At 55.3% G+C, this 19,105-nt stretch overlaps 2 protein-coding genes across 2 annotated transcripts; one reads left to right on the top strand and one right to left on the bottom strand.

The window, feature by feature from the left end:
• Window positions 1–1,935: 1,935 nt before the first annotated feature.
• ZDHHC24 (zDHHC palmitoyltransferase 24) lies at window positions 1,936–7,436 on the top strand. The gene is made up of 4 exons (XM_075939278.2): window positions 1,936–2,237; window positions 3,138–3,415; window positions 3,986–4,298; window positions 6,806–7,436. Exons 1-3 carry the CDS (start codon window positions 1,987–1,989, stop codon window positions 4,294–4,296), a joined length of 840 nt encoding a protein of 279 aa, XP_075795393.2. The 5' UTR covers window positions 1,936–1,986; the 3' UTR covers window positions 4,297–4,298; window positions 6,806–7,436.
• A 140-nt stretch (window positions 7,437–7,576) lies between these two features.
• CATSPER1 (cation channel sperm associated 1) lies at window positions 7,577–16,189 on the bottom strand. Its single transcript, XM_025182191.3, has 12 exons — window positions 15,970–16,189; window positions 15,360–15,575; window positions 14,206–14,319; window positions 13,761–13,920; window positions 12,827–12,918; window positions 10,983–11,126; window positions 10,659–10,722; window positions 10,376–10,448; window positions 9,927–9,987; window positions 9,469–9,547; window positions 8,588–8,705; window positions 7,577–8,193 (listed from the first exon to the last, which is right to left on the bottom strand). The coding sequence occupies exons 1-12, from the start codon at window positions 16,187–16,189 to the stop codon at window positions 8,164–8,166; spliced, it is 1,371 nt and encodes a 456-aa protein (XP_025037976.2). The 3' UTR covers window positions 7,577–8,163.
• Window positions 16,190–19,105: the final 2,916 nt, after the last annotated feature.

Raw genomic sequence — 19,105 nt, 5'->3', positions numbered from 1 at the left:
CTGCTATGTGACCTTGACCAAGTCTCATCCCCTCTCTGTGCCTCAGTTTCCAAGCTCTAAAATCAAGGGTCTGACACCCCCACACATCCAAGGCTCTTGGAGATACTTTGCAAGCACAAGTTTAATTACCATTCTGCAAGGCTCATGCAGGAAAGAACTTGTCACTATGACACCAGCACCATGCATGGGGGGAGACCTGGGAAGGCAATACAATAACCACCAGCCAGCACCTGGCAGAGAGGTAGCTCTGTGCCATCCCAGTAACCCATAAACACTGCAGGCACCTGCAGGAGAGCCCGTGGGGGTTTGTCCCTGGGAAGGGAAAGCTGAGGGTTGGGAGAGTTGACATGATTTCCCCCACTGCAGCAGCAGTGAAGGAGGTGTTGGAGCACTCACTCCCCATGCTGTGGCTCCAGTTACAGCAAGGCTATTATTAGCAGCCAGGCCAGCAGCGCAGGATGAGAGCTCACAGAAGAGGTTACTGGTTGGAAGGGGCAGAGGAAACTTCAAAGGAGGACCCAAATTTTCTGGGACCCAAATCCAGAACTCCCACCTTTTACAAATCAGGCCCATTTAAAAGATTGGCTGCCTCCCCAAAAATGGAGTTTGCTCCCACCAGCACAACTTGGTTTGGGGACTTCAAGGCACTGTCCAGCACCCCCTGTCCCACCACAAGCTGTGGCATCCCACACCGACAGCATTGTGTCTCCAAGCCTGCATTTGACACCGGAGGCTCTGTGCCAAACCAGCAACCCATCAGAGTTACCACCAAATGAACTTCCAGGACAGGGCTGGACTGCATTGAGCTGGAATAACAGGCCAGAAATATGGGCTTAGGCCTGGGAACCAAGGGGGAGGGTGGCCATCTTCAGAAAGGGCAAAGCTCTGCTAATTTGATCTGTAATCCATGGGCACAGTGATCCCACTACCCTAACTGGGCACTCTGACCCCCCAGGGCACTCTGACCCCGCCATTTCCTTAACTGGGCACCGTGACCCCCCCAGGCACTGTGACCCCATTCCCCTAACTGGGCACTCTGACCCCCCCAGGGCACTGTGACCCCCCCATTCCCTTAACAGGGCACTGTGACCCCAGGGCATTGTAACCCCCCCCATTCCCTTAACTGAGCACTCTGACCTCCAGGACATTGTGACCCCCCCTTCCCCTAACTGGGCACTCTGACCCCCAGGGCATTGTGACCCCCCATTCCCTTAACTGGGCGCTCTGACCCCCAGGGCATTGTGACCCCCCCATTCCCCTAACTGGGCGCTCTGACCCCCAGGGCATTGTGACCCCCCCATTCCCCTAACTGGGCACTCTGACCCCCAGGGCATTGTGACCCCCCCATTCCCTTAACTGGGCGCTCTGACCCCCAGGGCATTGTGACCCCCCCCCATTCCCCTAACTGGGCGCTCTGACCCCCAGGGCATTGTGACCCCCCCATTCCCCTAACTGGGCACTCTGACCCCCAGGACATTGTGACCCCCCCATTCCCCTAACTGGGCGCTCTGACCCCCAGGGCATTGTGACCCCCCCATTCCCCTAACTGGGCGCTCTGACCCCCAGGGCATTGTGACCCCCCCATTCCCCTAACTGGGCACTCTGACCCCCAGGGCATTGTGACCCCCCCATTCCCCTAACTGGGCGCTCTGACCCCCAGGGCATTGTGACCCCCCCATTCCCCTAACTGGGCGCTCTGACCCCCAGGGCATTGTGACCCCCCCCATTCCCCTAACTGGGCGCTCTGACCCCCAGGGCATTGTGACCCCCCCCATTCCCCTAACTGGGCGCTCTGACCCCCACGGCATTGTGACCCCCCCCATTCCCCTAACTGGGCACCGTGACCTCCCCAGGCACTGTGACTGGTCGACCGCGGTGTCCGTCAGAAGGAAGGTTGGGCAAAGAGGCGCTTCTCGCCTCTGATTGGTTGGACGCGCCGCCGCACGAAGCAAGAAGCGGAAGCCGAGACCCCGGCCCGCCCGCTCCATGGCAGCCCTGTCGGCGGGCTGCGGCGCGCGGCTCCTGCCGCTGTGCGCGACGCTGGGCCTGGTGGGCGCCCTGTGCGCGGAGCTGCTGGGCCTGCTTCTCCGGGCGGGGGGCCCGGCCCTGGCCCTGCACCTGCCGGCCCTGCTCTTCCTCCTGGCCAACGTGCTGGGCAACATGGGCCTCTTCGTCACCACCAGCCCGAGCATCGGCGGCGTCATGCTGCCCGGGGGCGCCGTGGGGCAGGGCTGGGCGTGAGTACGGCTGGCACCGAGCGAGGCGGCTTCGGCTCAGCACCGGCGAGGGACCCTGTATAAACAGCCCCACTCCCCACCCCAGGGGTGGCTGCATCTCCTTGCCGGGCCAGGGACCCTGTATAAACAGCCCCACTCCCCACCCCAGGGGTGGCTGCATCTCCTTGCCGGGCCAGGGACCCTGTATAAACAGCCCCACTCCCCACCCCAGAGGTGGCTGCATCTCCTTGCCGGGCCAGGGACCCTGTATAAACAGCCCCACTCCCCACCCCAGAGGTGGCTGCATCTCCTTGCCGGGCCAGGGACCCTGTATAAACAGCCCCACTCCCCACCCCAGGGGTGGCTGCATCTCCTTGCCGGGCCAGGGACCCTGTATAAACAGCCCCACTCCCCACCCCAGAGGTGGCTGCATCTCCTTGCCGGGCCAGGGACCCTGTATAAACAGCCCCACTCCCCACCCCAGAGGTGGCTGCATCTCCTTGCCGGGCCAGGGACCCTGTATAAACAGCCCCACTCCCCACCCCGGAGGTGGCTGCATCTCCTTGCCGGGCCAGGGACCCTGTATAAATAGCCCCATTCCCCACTCCAGAGGTGGCAGCATCTCAGCACTGGCAAGGGACCCTGAGACAGCTGCAGCTCAGTGCCAGGTAAACTTTAGTGCCATTAGGCTGGTGCCTGACCTCTGTCACCGACACTGCTGGTTGCTGCGTGTGTGAGAGCTTTTCTACAAGCTGGAGGTTGCAGTGGCCTGGGATTGGGATGAAGACAGTTGCCCATTGTTCTTTGCTAGGGAATCGCAGCTGCCACTCTTATTTCCAGCCCCAGGGACAGTACAGTACCATATAGTATTGGAAGGCTGTGGCAGGGAGACGCTGCATCATCTCCCTGTTTCCCTTCCAGGTACTGCTACACCTGTCAGTCCCATGTGCCCCCCCGCTGCCACCACTGCTACACCTGCAATGTGTGCATGTTGCGCCGGGACCACCACTGTGTGCTGCTGGGCCAGTGCGTGGGCTACCGTAACTACCGTTACTTCCTGTGCCTCCTACTGCATGGCTGGGTGGCCCTGCTCTACGCCAGCCTGCTCAATGCTGACATCTTCATGGCCCTGCTGAATGAAGGAGTCATCCTGCACAGCATCCTCCTCCTCTTCGTGCCATGGCTCATGCTGCTGACGGGTACAGCTGTGGCAGAATCTGCTGGGAGAAGTCTGTCCACATGTGGGGGCTGGGCACCACTGGTTCCTCTGGAATCAAACTGTTCTCAGATAGTTTTATTAAAACATCTTGGGAAATATCCAGATAAAAAACTTTGTGAGTTGAGGCTGAGCCTCGGGAACATCTGCCCAAGATTTGGTGATTCTGGGTATGAGCCAGAGGCTCCATAAAGGGCCCTGATGTATAGATTGCTGATGCTCTACCCTCTAAAAATAGAGCCATTTGGGACATCTTGGAAACTGAGGCACCTCTAAATCAGATGTTGCTTTTGCAGATTGTGGGCTGTGTTGCATACCTTCAGGGCTTTTCCTGCATAGCCAGTTTCTTAGAAACCTCACAGCCCGTTCCTCTGAGGCAACTGTGATATCTCTCTATAAACAGTTCCTGTGCTCTACCTCAGAGGCAGCTGCATGTTAGTGGAACAGGGAGCAGAGCAGGGTTAATGGGAACATGCCAAGGCCTGCTTGTTTCTGGGGGATGCCTGGCTCCTAGCTGCCCTACCACTGACAGCTCCCCCTTGTGTTTCTCCAGGCCAGGTGAGCACCTCGACTTTCATGTATGCTTTCTTGGCTGACACCTGTGTGGTCGGTTTCCTTTTCTGCTCCGGTTTCCTGTTCTTCCATGTGCTGCTGAGCCTGCGTGGCCAGACGGTCAGAGAGTGGTTTGGGGAGAACCGCTGCTATGACCTGGGCTGGCACCACAACCTGCAAGAGGCATTGGGGGACAGGTGGCACCTCGTCTGGCTGTGCCCGCTCCTGGTGTCCACTCTTCCTGGGGATGGAGTGGCCTTCAAGAGAAGAGCTCTCGGGACTGAGCCCTTTGCCAAGCCAGTTGTTTTCTGAAGGTGGGTTCAGGAGCCAACCCCATGCTGAAGGGCAAGCAGTGCCAGGATCCCAGCCATGTTGCCTACAGCAGCTGACTGGTATAATGTGTAGGGTGCTGGGGTGCAGGACTCCTGGGTTCTGTTTCCAGCTCTGTGGTTGACATTGGACAAGAAGAGAGTCTCTAAATACTCAAGAAATAAGAGGAAGACTAAGGGAAGCGTAGGTCATTACTCAACCGGGGAGGAGAACTTATAATGGAGGAGAGGAGAGACGGTTGAAGTGTTTAATGCCTTTTTTTGCTTCACTCATCACTAAAAAGTTCACTGGGACCAGATGCTTAACACAGTTACTATTAGCAAGGGGAAAGGATCTCAGACCAGGCTAGGGAAAAACAGATTAAAAGAGATTGGTGGGAGAAGGGGGTATGCGTTAGTCTTTATGCTCTTGTAAAGAGATCAACGTTCTCCATCTCCACTGAAGGTAGGATAGAAGGTCAGGGCTAAATGTGTAGCAAGAGAGATTTGGGGTAGAAGATACTAGGAAAACTTCCTAACTTAATGGTAGTTAAGCTGTAGAGTGGGGGAGATTGTGGAATCCCCATCAGGGAGGTTGTTAAGAATAGGCTGGACAAATACTTGTCAGGGATGATCTGGGTTTTACTTGGTCCTGGTTCAGTGCAGCGTACTGGACTTGATAAGTTCTTGAGGACTATTCCAGCCCTGCAGTTCTGTGATTCTGTAATATTATTAAGCAATATGTATTCCAGTTGCCAGGGCCTGATGAAAATTGCCCAGTGTTTTTCGAGGAATTAGTTGCAGCAATCTAAGAGCCGTTGGAGCAGGGGCAGGCTAAATACAGCCTGTGGGACAGATCTGGCCCACCAAACATTTGGATTGGGCCCTCTGTAGCCTAGCAGGACCCTGAGGCAGGCTCCCTGGCTGCCACAGCCCCACACGCTGCTCGAAGCAGCCAGGTGCTGAGGCCAGCCTGTGTGTCTATGCCGCAGTTTGTAAGCACCTAGGCGATAATGGGGTAATACGTAGTAACCAATGTAGCTTTGCTATGAACAAATCATACCAAACCAATGTAATGTCCTTCTTTGCCGGGGTCACTGGCCTAGGGGATAAGAAGGAAGCAGTAGACAAGATATCTGGGCTTTAGGAAAGCTATTGATGCAATCCTGGACAGTCTCAAAGTAAACTAGGGACATGTTTTCTAGATGAAATTGCTATAATGTGGCTGCACAACTGGTTGGAGGACCATCCTCAGAGCGGTTCTCCATGGTTCCCTGTCAGACTAGGAGGTTATATCCAGTGGGGCTGTGCAGGCATCTGTCCTGGATCCAGTGCTATTCAGTATTTGCACTAATGCCTTGGCTGATGGAGTGAAGAGCATGATTGTTAAAATGTGCAGATGATGCCATGCTGGGAGGAGCTGCAAGCACTTTGGTGCACAGAATTAGAATGAAAAATGCTGGCGATAACCTGGAGACCTGGTCTGAAAGGAGCAAGGTGCATGGCAGTGTGCAGTACTCCATCCTTTTCTAAATGCTAAAAGGCACAGCTACCAAATGGAGGCATCCTGGGTAGGCTGCAGAGCTGCAGGAAAGGCTCTGGGGTGGAGTCGATCACATTAAACATAAGCCAAGAGCATGATGCTGATGGAAAAAAGTCTCTGTCATTTTGGGCTCTGTTAGCAGGAGGGGCAGATGTAAGACATGGAGGTAAATGCTCTGCTCAGCACCGTGGCGCCTCTGCAGGAGAGCTGGGTTCTGTCTTGTGCCCCACACTTTAGGAAAGCTCTGAACTGGGGAGTGCAGAGGAGAACAAGGATTTGTGAGGAACAGTTGAAAGAATGGGTTATGTTTAGGGAAGAGAACTGAAGGGGGACATAAGTCTTCAAATATATGTATAGAAAGGGCTGTGGTAAAGAGGAAGGTGAGTGATTGTTCTCCATGCCCAACTGGAGTAGGACAAGAAGTAAATGGCTGAATTCACAGCATACAGGGGAAGGGAGACAGGCCCTGCTCCAACAGCTCAGTCTGAACAGACAAATGATGGAAAGAAAATAGGCACCAAGAGAGGGAAGGGACTCACCCAAAGTCACTTTGAGAGTCAGCAGGAGAGCCGGGGCAGAACTCAGAAGTCTTGGATCCCAGACCGTCCCCCCTGCTCTAACCACTAGATCCCTCTCCTCTCCTAGTACTGGGGGTGGAACCCAGGTCCTGTTTCCCAGCCTTCACACTGTAACCCAGTAGCCTAGCACCCTGCTCCATAATCAGTTTATCCCAAGCTTAGGCAGTTCTGCTCCAGTCATTGCTGCTTGTTGAGCTGGCAGCCTCAGGCTTGTGAGAAGGGGAGTGAATTTGTGCTGGCCAGTCTGTGGCTGAGAGTCAGGGATCATTTCCCACCCCATCTCCCGCAGCTGTCAGGCATTGCAAGGGGCTAGAGGGAGGACACAAAATTGCTCTGGGTTTGTCCCATTGGAGGCCTGGCCCATGTCATCTCTGATTCCTCTCTGATTGCAGGTTTCCTTCCGGATGGCCCTACAGGGGAGCTGACTCTGGCTTTGCCTCTCCTGCTGAGGGGTGAGTGTCAAGCACTGCTCTGCCCCATGGGTTACTGGCACCTCCATCTGACATGGGTCCTGACGCTGCCCGGGGGTGACCCTGTGTCCCATCTGAGCCCTGTCTGCACTGGACTCTGCAGCTGTGGGGACTGTTGTGCCAAGCACTGGGCAGGCTCCAGCTGAGACTGAGGGGACCTGTTGCACTGGGCACGATGCAGCTGGAGCCCCATTGTTCCAAATACAGACTGAGACAGTCGCTGCCCTGACGACGCACAGCCTTAACAGGCCCACGGTGGGAGGGTAAACAGGCACCAGTTTGGGGCCCAGAGCCCTGGCTCCCAGCCCAGTGCCCTCCCAACTGCACTAATCTGTTGTGGTTCCCAGTTCTGCTCCTTTCCAATCCCTAGCAGCACAAGGCTGCCCTTCTGCAACCCCAGAGCTGAACCTGCTGGTCTGCAGCATTTGCACAGCTCTCCCCTGGCCTGGCCAAGCAGGAAAGAGGCTGGAGCCATCTTACCAGTCCCTATCACAGGTAACTGTCCCTCAGACACCCTGTTCCCAGTGGTCTCCAATAAAGGCTCCCAGCCCAAGGTGCCTGTAGAGCAATTTGTCTGATTCGGGAGGGAGGGGGGGCATTATGAGTCCAGCCCAGTCCCCTGCAGGCATTCCTGGCACTGGCCAGGCCTGGGCATGGAAGCAGAGCATGGTGTTTAGAGCTGCACAGTCTAGGTGTACAGCCCCCAAGGGATGGAGCATTCCAGGGGCATCCCCCTCACTGCTAAACCTCTGCCCCTCACTCCCCTCTAAATCTGTCTGGCATCGCTCCCAGCCACTGACCTCAGTTGGCCTCTGTGAGGTTCCCAAAGCCCCTGCGACTGGTTTAACAGGGATCCCTGGACAGGTGGTGACCTCCCCCAGGGCGGGCAGGCTGAGTGGCTGCAGTGCTGGCCCTTAGAAATGCTTCCCTACTGGCTCATCTGTCTAGGCCAGGGGCTGCAGGGACCTGTCACTGATCTTCTGCATGCCACATGTTCAGGGAGGGCAGAAGCCAGAGTACTTTGGAGCAGCGTCAGAGCTGGGGCAAGATCTTACGAGTGCAGGGCCCCAAGCAGGGGGAAGACGTGGGTGGCCTGGCATCCTTCCCCTCCCATTCACTAGTCTGCACACACCATTTCCCTGCATGCTGGGGGCCAGGAACCTTTTAATGACAGCCATGGCCATCTCTGGGTGAGGGCTGGATCTGGGGCCTGGCTAGCCTCACACAGTGCCGGGGCCTCTGGGCACATCCTTCCCCACCGCAGGGGCAACCCGACCTCTTCAGCGGCGGGAAAAGTCCTGCTCAGCAGTCTGCAAGCAACAGAGGGGAGCAAGTAGAATCCTGGGCCCCTGGAGTTCCCTTGCTGATCCCTGCCAGTGTGGACAAGGCAGCATGGTGCCTTCTGCAATGGAGCTTGTGGCACCTGGGGGTCCCCCAAACTGAGCCCCACCCCAGTGGTCCTGGACAGCTGCCGTTGGCAGCACAGTGGCTACTGATGGCTTCCTAGCTTTAGGTCCATCATACCCTGTGTCCTGCTCCCTTTGCTGCTACTTGAAATCAGATCCCTGGGATTTGCCAGCCCAGTATCCCTCCCTCCTCCTGGCCCAGACCCCTGGGCCCCACCAGCCTAATAACCCTCCCTCCTCCTCCTGGCGCAGGCCCCTCGGCCGCTCCCTCCCCATACCTAATACTGGTATCCCCCACCTCAAAGAAGCTGTCAATAATCTTATCGGTAGTGGCAGCCTGGGAGCGGAACTTCTGCTGGAGATGCTCAATGGATGCCATCTGCTGCAGGTAGGTGAAGAGCAGCTGCTTCTCCCTGCTGAGGTGGGACAGTGACCTCCCTTGGGTCAGGGCCAGCGTTCCCTGGAAGCCAAGTACTTGGGCAGCCGCCCAGGAGAGAGGCAAATGCCACCCAGCTAATAGAGCATCCACAACCAGCAGCATGTGTTCCTACTGATGGTACACATCTACACATGCCTCGTGTGCAAACATTTATTCCACACATGGAAAATTAGAGGGAACATTGGTCGGGGCCTGCTTCTCTTAGGGTTGTTGCCTACAGAATCCCTCCTGCCAGGGCCCCCTGGAACTGACCTGTGGTGAGGGATAGCATTGCAGATGAGCCTGTGGATCTGATGCGAGAGGGGCTACCAGGCTGGATGGGCCTGTGATGGGTGGGGAGACCCAGGGCAGTTGGGCCCCTAGGTCTGATGGGTGGGATACCAGGCCAGATGGGCCTGTGGGCAGTGTTCTCTGTAAACTGAGTGCTTGGGTGGCTGCCCAGGAGAGATTCAGGTGTCACCTGGCTGATTAGCAGAGCACCCACAGCTGGAAGCATGGGCATCTATTAGTGGTGCACATGCCTCAGTGCACATAACAAATGTATTCTGCACACAGGTGGAAAAAGTGAAGAGGGAACATTGCCTGTGGGTGTGATGGGCCCCTAGATTGGATGTGGGGACACCAGGTTGGATAGACCCACTGAGCTGACTGGAGGGGCCCATTTCCCCACTGGGGCGTGTTCCATGTTGGCTACCCATACAGGGTAGACGGGAGAGGCTGTGCCATGGGGTCCCCCTCACCTCTTGCTGACTTCCATGTTCTTGATGAGCTGAGCCAAGATGGCCTCATCATCCTCCAGCTTCGTGGCCTTCTGCCCCTCTGTAAGTGGAGAGAGAAACCTCCATAGGACTCCAGCAATAGGACTCTTTCCTCATGATGGGAGGAAAATCCCACCACTGCCAGCAACCCACAGCAGGGAGTGGCATGTGGATGAGATGAGATTGCTGGGTCTCACCCACGGCTTGGAGCCCTCTTGCCCCAGTGACTGGAAGCTGAATAAGTCATAGAGACACGGTGCCCCAGAGGGGGTTCCCCACAGTGCAGGCACTTAGGGAGTCTAGCTTGGTATCTGGAGGTCAGACCTATAAACCCATCCCACCTGGTATCACCCATTCCCTCAGCCACCCAGAGGAGGGGGATTCACACTGCCCCTTTGAAGTGTCCCCCAGCAGCCAGATCTAGGGGGACGAGAGCTTACCCTGGCCTGGCTTTCTTGATACGATATCTTCTATGCTGCTCACCCTGGGCTGCAACAGAGTCTGTAATTCAAGGGGGGGAACAATGCCAGCATTAAACATGGGCCTGCAAAGCCAGTTTCCCCTTGTCAGTGGGGGAAACTCAGGCATGATGGAGGGAGTCAGGGACAGGACCAAGGCTCCCTCATCCTCCTTCCCCCCACTCTAAACACTAGAGCTACTCCTCTCCCCAAGCCAGGGATAGAATCTAGAAAGCCTGTCCCCTCCAGCCCCCCCCCCCCCCCCCCGCCCCTCCCACTATAACTGGGAAAGACCATTACCCTCCCAGAGCTGGCCTGGAAGTCAGGAGTCTGGTCTACCCCTAGCCCCCCTGTGCTGGAGTAGCTGGGCTGCTGAGACAACCCCCTCCCGTGCCTACTGCCCCCATTCCTCAGGCTGTGGGGAGAGGCACCTTCTGTTTCTGCAGCTCTTGACGCTTGATCAGGGCCAACTGGAAATTGTCCACCAGGACAGCAATCACCAGGCTGAGAGAGAGTGGGACATGGGTTCTTTCACCTCTACAGGACACGGGCTTTAATCAGGCCCTGGGGGGAGGGGGGACTATTGAGCCATTTCCCTCTCCAGGGTCTGAGTGCTAGGGAGGTGTGGGGAGGGCAGAGGGAGATGGACGTAGGCTGAAGGAATGGGGGAGCTGGGTGAGGAGAGAACCAGTGTGCCAAAGGAGCTGGCCTCACTTGAGGAAGGTGAAGTACTCGATGATGATGTAGGCCATGAGGAAGAAGATAATGTATGAGGCACCTGAAAGAGAAGGTCAAGCTCCAGTTGAGCAGGGAGCAGTTTCAGGTAAAGAACCTAGGAGCCTTGGTTCCCAGCCCCTCTGGATATAACCCACTAACCCCCCACTCCCTTCCCAGAACTGGGGGCTCCAACCCACAAGCCCTGGCTCCCAGCCCTTTGTCCCTCTTGCTCTAAGCACTAATATTCCACTTCCCTCCCAGTGTGGGGATAGAACCCAGCCTCCTGCCAGCCTGTGGGGGGGAGAGGGGAAGGTGTCTCACCCGTTTGGACGCAGTCCAGGTAGATGAAGGACCAGTCGTCCAGTGTGAAGAGCTGGAAGAGGGTGAAGATGGTATCAAAGAGCTCCCCGAAGTGCTGGGGGTCTGAGCTTTGGAACAGGTCATGCAGCACCACTGAGAACATGACTGGGGGCAAAGGGCTAAGGAGCAACAACACTGTGAGCCAAAGGCCTCCCAAAGCTGACTGGAGAGTGGGTCTAGAGGGGCTACTGAAACCTGCAGAGATTGACACCTGGCGTCTAGGTCACCCGGGAACACCGTGCGAGATCTCAGATGCAAGCCAACGTCACCAGGCTACCATGGCAAAAGGCAGGCAGAGTTCTGCACTGGCAGTGTGGTCTGAGCCTGTGTTTAGGGGGACTGGCACCAAGGTGGAAAAACGGGTTTTGTCAGACATGGGCTGCTTAGCCATGGGTCTGTCTGCATGGTGACTGGGTACTGGCTCGTTCACATAGCACCAGTCTGAACTGACTGCAGATGATAGTTTATTTCTGAAGTTCTTACGTACCAACAGGAAGAGAAAAGCTGATAAGTAGGGGGATACCATATCTTGAGGTGCACTGCAAAGGTTTGCTTGGCTATATTTGGGGACAGAGAAAACAGTCGGGATCTTAGGCAGTCTTGGGGGAAGATGCTGGGGAGACTGTTGGGTGAGACAAGGTTCTTGCACAGGCGGGACCCCTGGGAGTTAAACTGAAGCATAGGAAGTAGGCAGGGGTTTTGTTTGTCACCATTTGTTTCCAATATTCCTACTCCATCCCTGGAATCACCATTCTTGGACACTGCACTTCACAGTGCAATATACTTAGGCTGTGTCTAGACTGGCCACTTGAATTTCCACAAGAACACTGACTTCCTACTGTCTGAAATCAGTGCTTCTTGCGGAAATACTATGCTGCTCCTGTTCGGGCAAAAGTCCTTTTGCGCAGAAGGGCCAGTGTAGACAGCTGAGATTTGTTTTCTGCAAAAAAGCCCTGATTGCGAAAATGGCGATTGGGGCTTTTTTGCGCAAAAGCACATCTAGATTGGCCACGGATGCTTTTCCACAAAAAGTGCTTTTGCAGAAAAGCATCCGTGCCAATCTAGACGCTCTTTTCCGCAAATGCTTTTAATGGAAAACTCTTCCATTAAAAGCATTTGCGGAAAATCATGCCAGTCTAGATGTAGCCTTAGAGTTGCACTATAAATGCAAGTGCTGTGGTGCCAGGTAAAGGGATGGGTCTCAACTGATTCTTATCAGCTGTCTTGTACAGCTCCTTTGGGAACCATAGGCCTGGTGACTCTGGGGCATCCAGTGGCTGGATGCTACGGGACATGCTCCGGTGGCTGGGGTGTGCCTGGCATGCCCTACAGAGAGAGTGGGACTGGAAGGGGGGGCCTGGAGCCAGGCTGCTGCTGTCAGCTCCTGGTGGGTTTAGGGATCTGGTCTATAGTAGGTAAAGACAGGGCTGCCTCATGTTAAGACAGGTTGTGGTGCCTCTCAGCCTGGGGGAGCATCAGGTATCCCCAGGGAGAGAGCCCCTGCTGTGCCCCCTCACATTCCAGAGAGATCCCCCACTTCATCCCTCCCACCCTGCAAAGAGAGTCCCCACTGCGCCCTCCCCATAATCCAGAGAGGGAGTCCCTACTGCATCCCCCACCCCACAGGGAGAGAGCTCTCTCTGCCTCTCCCAGCTGCAGGCAGTATCCCCTCCCTGCAGGGAGAGCACCCCCATTGTGCACCCCACACCGCAGGGAAAGAGCTACCACTGGGCCCCCTCATTCCATAGTACCCCCATCTCTCTCCTGGGGAAGGACAGAGCCCATCCCACAACATTGCAGGATACAGAGAAAGGTGAACATCAGCAGCAGGATGGCCCCAATGGACGGGCCGGACAGTGCAAAGGTGCTCGTCAGTTCCTGCAGGTTCTCCAGGATCCTGTGGGCAGAGACAGAGGCTTTGTGGGGGGGCTTCAGGGCTGCAGAAGCCCATGGGATTTTATTCACCTTGTTATGTTGCATGTGAGTTCTACTGTCCTATAGTAATCCCAGGTGTGTGCCTCAGTTTCCCAGGGCACTGCACCAATACCTAGATGGTAATGGGAATTCTATCTTGTGCACAATGGCTGATGCTCTTCCTAACCTGAGCCCAGGGGAAGGTACCGCCAAGTGTCACCTTTTTCCCAGGAACCAGGACAAAGACTGGAGGAAGAGCCTGGCTGGGAGGCTGCCCAGAATGGTCATCTTGGCGTGCAAGACAAGATCCAGGCCTAGCTCTGGGGGCCCTCTCCCCAGGATGGATGGTGCAGGCTGCTTCTGGTTCCTGTGCTGACAAGTCTGTTCTATGCTGTGTCGCTGTCAACTAATAACCCTGTTCTGCCTGCTGGCTGAGACTCACATCTGGCTCCAGAGGGGGATGCAGGGCCCAGTGACTCCCCCACACTTTGGTGACAGGGGCACTAGCCAGAAGAGGGCCCACTCGTGGGGGGTGTTCCAGGGCACATGGGGGGCAGGGTGAGGTTACCCAGGGGATGGCACTGGGGTCAGCAGGGGCATGGCAGCTTAGGGTGAGGCCTCATCCCCTGGGGGACAGGGAGAGGGGCAAGGCACCCAGTGGCAAAGGCCACCCAGAGAGGCAGGGAAAGAGCAAGAAGAGGGAGGAAGGGAAAAGGCAGGGGTCATAGCAAAGGGACAGCACCCAGGCCCGCAGCAGGGCCCCATCTTCACTGCCCAGTGCTTTGCTCCCCACCCCCCCAACCTCTGGGCCCACCAGACACTGACTGCAGTGTGAGCAGCAGCCTCAGGACCCGCACAGCTCGGATGCCCTTAAAGACGCGGAGCACGCGGACGAGGCTGCTTGCATCACTATGGGTGGCTTGGCCCATGGAGACGAGGAGCGGCAGCACAAAGTCCAGCATCATCATGATCATGATGAAAAAATCTGTGGGGAGAGGGAAAGGGGTGAGGAGAGAGCAGCAGCATCAAGGAGCAGGGCCACCACTAACACCCCCACAATAGCCACTTCCCAGGGCCAGGCACACCAACCCCTCACAAGCACTCAGCCCCGTCTCTTGCCCCATGCTGCCTTGACCCCCAGGCCACCTGCATACATGCTAGAGGCCAGATGACTCATCTCAGCCTCTCCCCGCATGGGCCCAGCCCCAGGAAATCATTCTGCCCCAGTTCCCAGCAAGGGTTCCCCTGACCCCCTCACATGATGACTCACCAATGTCGTTCCAAGGGTTGCGGAAGTAGTCAAGGTCCAGGGCGATGATTTTCAGCAGTGCCTCCAGCACGTACACACACAGGAAAACAGCATCCATGGCAGAGAAGAACCATTCTGAGGGGGGAGAGCAGACTGCTGTGAGGGAATGTACCCACTAGGCCATGCTGCTCTTGACCCCCATGCCTGACTAGAGAACACTTGTTGTGTGGCAGTGGGTACCCACATGCTGGACTCAGCCCCACCCTGAATGCAGACAGGATGGCCTAGTGGGTAAAGAAACCAGGACTCCTGGGTTCTCTGTCTTTGGGGAGAGGGGTGGCCAGTGGTTAGCACAAGGGAGCTGGAAGCCACAAACTCTGCTACTGATCTCCTGTGTGACCTGAGGCAAAGTCCTCACCACCTCAGTTTCCTCATGTCTCACGGAGGGTGAGATCCTCAGGGCAGAGACTGTCACTCCTGGTGAGTCTGTGTAGAGCCCAGCACAGGTGCTCTGATCTTGGCCAGGTCACAGATACTCTCAATACCCAATAGCCATGAGCTGCCCCCTGAAGTGAAGGTGGATGCAGGCCTGGCCAAAGAGTTTGCGGGGCCCAAGGTGGTGTGTTGTGGTTGGCTGCACCGTGTGGTTGGGTGGTTCCCAGCCAGGGCAACGAGTGAGCAGCCGAACAGGCAGGCACCAGGCAACGTGGGGCCCTGAGAGCGCGGGGCCCAAGGCAACCGCCTTGCTCTCCTTGCCTCAGGCTGGGCCTGGGTGGATGTTTGGATGGGGAAATGGGGGAAACTCCAGGAAGGTGTAGCATCTCAGACTAGTCAGGGATATGGGGGAGACCAGTGCTGGGTGAATGGGAACTGGGATGTCCCAGGGTGGGCAGAGAGAAATAGGCCAACCCTATGGGTAGGTGATAGGAGTCCTAGTGTGGGTGAGGGGCCCAGGCTGGGTGGAAGACAGTGGGGGGGGGGGGGGGGTCCAATCCTCATGGCTGAGATTGGGAAGCGATGGGGCATTCTCCATGGCTGGGACAGTGTGGATAGGGAAATGGGATGATCCCCATGGACAGACCAGGCAGTGGCAGGGTGGTGATGGGACAATCCCCATGACTTGCAGGGGGTAATGAGATGAACCCCATGGCCAGACCAGGTGGGGGCAGTCTCACCTCCGCGGACCTGCACTTCAGCAAAGGTCTGCGCCACCAGCACGGTCGTGTGGATGCCGACCACGGTGAAGATGAAGAGTTCGAAGGCCAGCAGCTCAGTGAACTTGCGGATGATGGCCCGCAGGGTCAGCAGCTGGGGCAAAGTCTTCTCCCACACACTCTGCAACAGGACCATCTTGCCCATCCGCTTCCGTCCCTGTCGGGGGTCCTGCTTGCCTAGGCACAGATGCCCCAGATCAGCCATGATAGGGAAGCTACAGGATAAATGCAAGATATAGTGGGCAGGGCGGGCTGTGGGTTGCATGGAGGGGGCTGTGTAGACGGCAGGGGCACCCTATAAGGGTTTGGGGGTGAATAAAGTGTCACAGTCCCTCTGACTGCCCTCAGACCATGATGATGCGTCTTGGGGTTGGGGGAATATGGAGTGAAGAGTTGCAAGATGTAAAGTGCGCTATGGCAGGGGGAGCCCCATCTTACCTTTGGCTCTCAGGGAGAGATGCTGGGGGGCAGGGGGACAGGGAGGCAGTTTCCCTGGGGTACGGTTGGGGGCTAGGTTGGGGGAGTATGTGGACATGTGGGAGGATGGAGTGTCCAGGGAGTCCCCCATTACCTTTTGTTATCTTCGGGGGAGTGGAGGAGGCAGAAGTGATGTGCGAGGAGATCTGGGACACAGGGGGCGTCTCCTCCTTGTATGGAGGCTTCTCCATCTGGAGGCCCGACACAATGGGCACAGTCAGATAGTCCATGGTGCTTGTTTGCCCCACCTCCCCCTTTTTGGGACCCCGCGTTCCAATTTCCTCAGCTCCTCCTTTCTTCTGTCGTGTCCCCATCTGCGCTCACTTCCCAGGCTGACTGTCCTGGTGGCCCCAGAACCCCAGAGGCCTGGAGATTCCGGATCAGAGGCCCCCCCTTTGTAATGGCATCACTGTGGTGACCCCTAAACACCATAGGGGATGGAAGGGAGAGGGAGAGGGCAGGGGCCTGCAAGGACAGGATGGGGCTCAGCAGAGTGAAAGGAGCCTGGGTTGGGCCTCAGGAAGGAACTGTGCGGCAGAGCATGGTTTGGGGGGCAGGGAAAGGCGGTATGTAAGGTTGTAGGGAAGAGGTGGGGATGGGGAAATGTCTATGGGGGTGCAGAGCAGGAGGTGGCAGGAGCTCTGTGGAATGGCAGAAGGGTTGGGGCCTAACTGTTTGGGGAGGACTCTGTGTTACAAGGGGCTTGCAGATGGGGGGGCAACCTGAGAGTATGTAGTGATGTAAGGGGAGGGGGAGAGCGAGAGCGTGGGGGGCAGACTGAGCACAGCAGCTTCAGCAGTGTCACTGAGCATGCTCAGTACAAGTCAAGCAGCTGATTGTTCAAGGGGGAGGAGAACGGAACTGACCTCTTCCCCCTCCATTCCACACATCACCTCTTTCCAGGAGCTGCTAAGGCACTGGAAAACTCTAGTTTTTTGTCAGATAACTTAGCAATTAGCCAATAGAAGCACTGTAGCTATATCTATATTAGAGAGCGTCTGTCTGTGAGCCCATATCTCTGCAAGTCCATTTGTTCAAGAGCTCCTCCTAAACAGTAAGAGCCAGGGCCACCACATTTGGTAGGCAGCTTCCTCTTATCTTAACTTAAAGCAAGGTCAGGGTTTGGCTGTGCCAGGACAATGAGAAGTCCCTGGAATGGGACTGTTTTCTATAACATGGAAAGGGCACAAAGGAGGGATGTGATACTCACAGTAGCCACTGACGGCAGCAAGTGTAGGGGAGAGCTATTCTGCAGAGCAACCACTGGGACAGCTGCACCAAGAGAGTGGCCAGCTGGGGATCGCCATCTTGCCTGCCTGAGTAAGTAGCTGCCCCACCAGCCCTTGGCTGCAGCACTGGAGGGGTAGAAAGCCCTGCTGGACAGGGGAAGAGGCCAACAGGGGTGCTGGGGGAGAGAAAAGGCCTCTGCCAGCCAGGGGTTCTGGGAAGAGAGAGATGGCCCCTGTCGGGCAGGGAGGTTGGAAAGAAAGAGAAAGCCCCACAGGCCTGACAGACTTGGGGGAAGAAAAGGCCTGGCTGGCTGGGGGGAGGGAAAAGAAAGTCCATTAGATGGGACCTCCTGCCCTGAGCCCCTCCTCACCCCCAAACCTCACTCTCACACCTCCCACACACACATCCCCAGCCTCCTGCATCCCCCACACCGTCAGCCCCCTGCCCTGAAGGGCCTGGGCAATGCTGGATAAGTCCTCTAATTCCTATACAAAAGAAAGAAAATTAAATCAACGTTAGACCCACTTAGCTCTAATACTAACATATTCTGACATCATGTGGCAGGTCATTTAAGGGACACTGGTTAGCCTTAATATTGGAATATATATTCATACTGCATTAGTGACTCTGTGAGGGGAGAGACCTGACCTGCTGCAATTGCACTCCCTGGTGCTTTCACTTCCTCCCTTGTCTCCCCGCCATGATGATGGGTCATAACCCCACCCCCAAATATGGTCCCAGGCCAGAGACCCTACAATATTGCAATGAATGAATGTCATTGACACGGAGTTTCCACACTTACTGTAGCCAGGCATCCCATTTGTCTTGTCTTACCCCAAGTTTCACCTCACACAAAAACTATTTGCTTACAACATCAGACATAAATACACAAACAGGTCACAGCACATGGCTCCTGGGGAAAAAGAAAATCACTGACTTTCACATTTTTACCATGCACATATTGTAGAATCACAGAACACTCGAACCAGAAGGGACCACAAGAGGTGTTTGAGTCCAGTCCCCTGCTCTCACAGCCAGACAAAGCACTGTCTAGATCAGTGTTTCTCAACCTTTTTTTAATATAAAGTACCCCTTTTAAAAAAAATTAGAAGTACCCCCAGTACCTACAGTTTTCAGACACACACATTTTTTTTCTACCATTGCAACACATTTGTTTAAACAACTTAATCATAGCCAGGCGGGTGATGAAATTTTTGGGTGTAAAAAGTACAAAAATAATAAAGTGTTTTACAAATTAATACAAAAATTCAGTTTTCTCCAAATTTCAGTTGTGTTGACGTACCCCCCAGACTTCTCTTGAGTACCCCTAAGGGTACTCGTACCACTGATTGAGAAACACTGCTCTAGATCATCCCTGACTGGTATCTGTCTAACCTGCTCTTAAATATCTCCAGTGATGGAGATTCCATAACCCCTCTAGGCAATTTATTCCAGTGTTTAACCACCTTGACAGTCAGGAAGTTTTTCCTAATGTCCAACCTAAACCTCTCTTGTTTCAATTTAAGCCCATTGCTTCTTGTTCTATCCTCAGAGGCCAAGGAGGACAATTTTTCTCCCTCCTCCTTATAGCACCCTTTTAGATACTTGAAAACCACTATCTAACAATCTGTCTATATAAAATAAATCAATTGAAATATAAATATTGCACGGACATTTCAGTGTATACGCTAAAGCAGTACAAACAAGACATTGGGTGTATGAAATTGATTTTGTTAGTGCTTTTTCTGTAGCTTGTTGTAATACCAGCTAAATCTCTAGCTGAGTTGAGGTACCCCTTGGAAGACCTCTTCATGTCTCAGGATACCCCTGGTGGAGAGCCGCTGAGTTAGATGACAGCTGAGTGGTGACCCACCATGTTCAGCACCCCATCTCACCGTGCGAGCCCCCTTCACCAGAAAACACTCAGTAACATATCATCCTCTGGGTGTTGCCCTAATGGAGAATATCCTAGCCATGCAGTTATTAATACTAGAAAAGAT

This window comes from Pelodiscus sinensis, chromosome 11 (genome assembly GCF_052426305.1).
Source record: "Pelodiscus sinensis isolate ZL-2025 chromosome 11, ASM5242630v1, whole genome shotgun sequence".
NCBI lineage: Eukaryota > Metazoa > Chordata > Testudines > Trionychidae > Pelodiscus > Pelodiscus sinensis.
Note: the sequence above shows the minus strand (reverse complement) of the source record. Positions and strands in the feature narration are given on the sequence as shown.

Coding starts and splice junctions, on each gene's coding strand:
- CATSPER1 (XM_025182191.3), bottom strand. CDS start 16,189: ATGGGGACACGACAGAAGAAAGGAGGAGCTGAGGAAATTGGAACGCGG. Junction 14,320..15,359: donor TGAAGTGCAGGTCCGCGGAG/GTGAGACTGCCC, acceptor CTCCCCCCTCAG/AATGGTTCTTCTCTGCCATG. Junction 11,127..12,826: donor GCTGATGTTCACCTTTCTCT/GTATCCTGCAAT, acceptor CTTTGCCCCCAG/TCATGTTCTCAGTGGTGCTG.
- ZDHHC24 (XM_075939278.2), top strand. CDS start 1,987: ATGGCAGCCCTGTCGGCGGGCTGCGGCGCGCGGCTCCTGCCGCTGTGC. Junction 2,238..3,137: donor GCCGTGGGGCAGGGCTGGGC/GTGAGTACGGCT, acceptor TTTCCCTTCCAG/GTACTGCTACACCTGTCAGT. Junction 3,416..3,985: donor ATGGCTCATGCTGCTGACGG/GTACAGCTGTGG, acceptor GTGTTTCTCCAG/GCCAGGTGAGCACCTCGACT.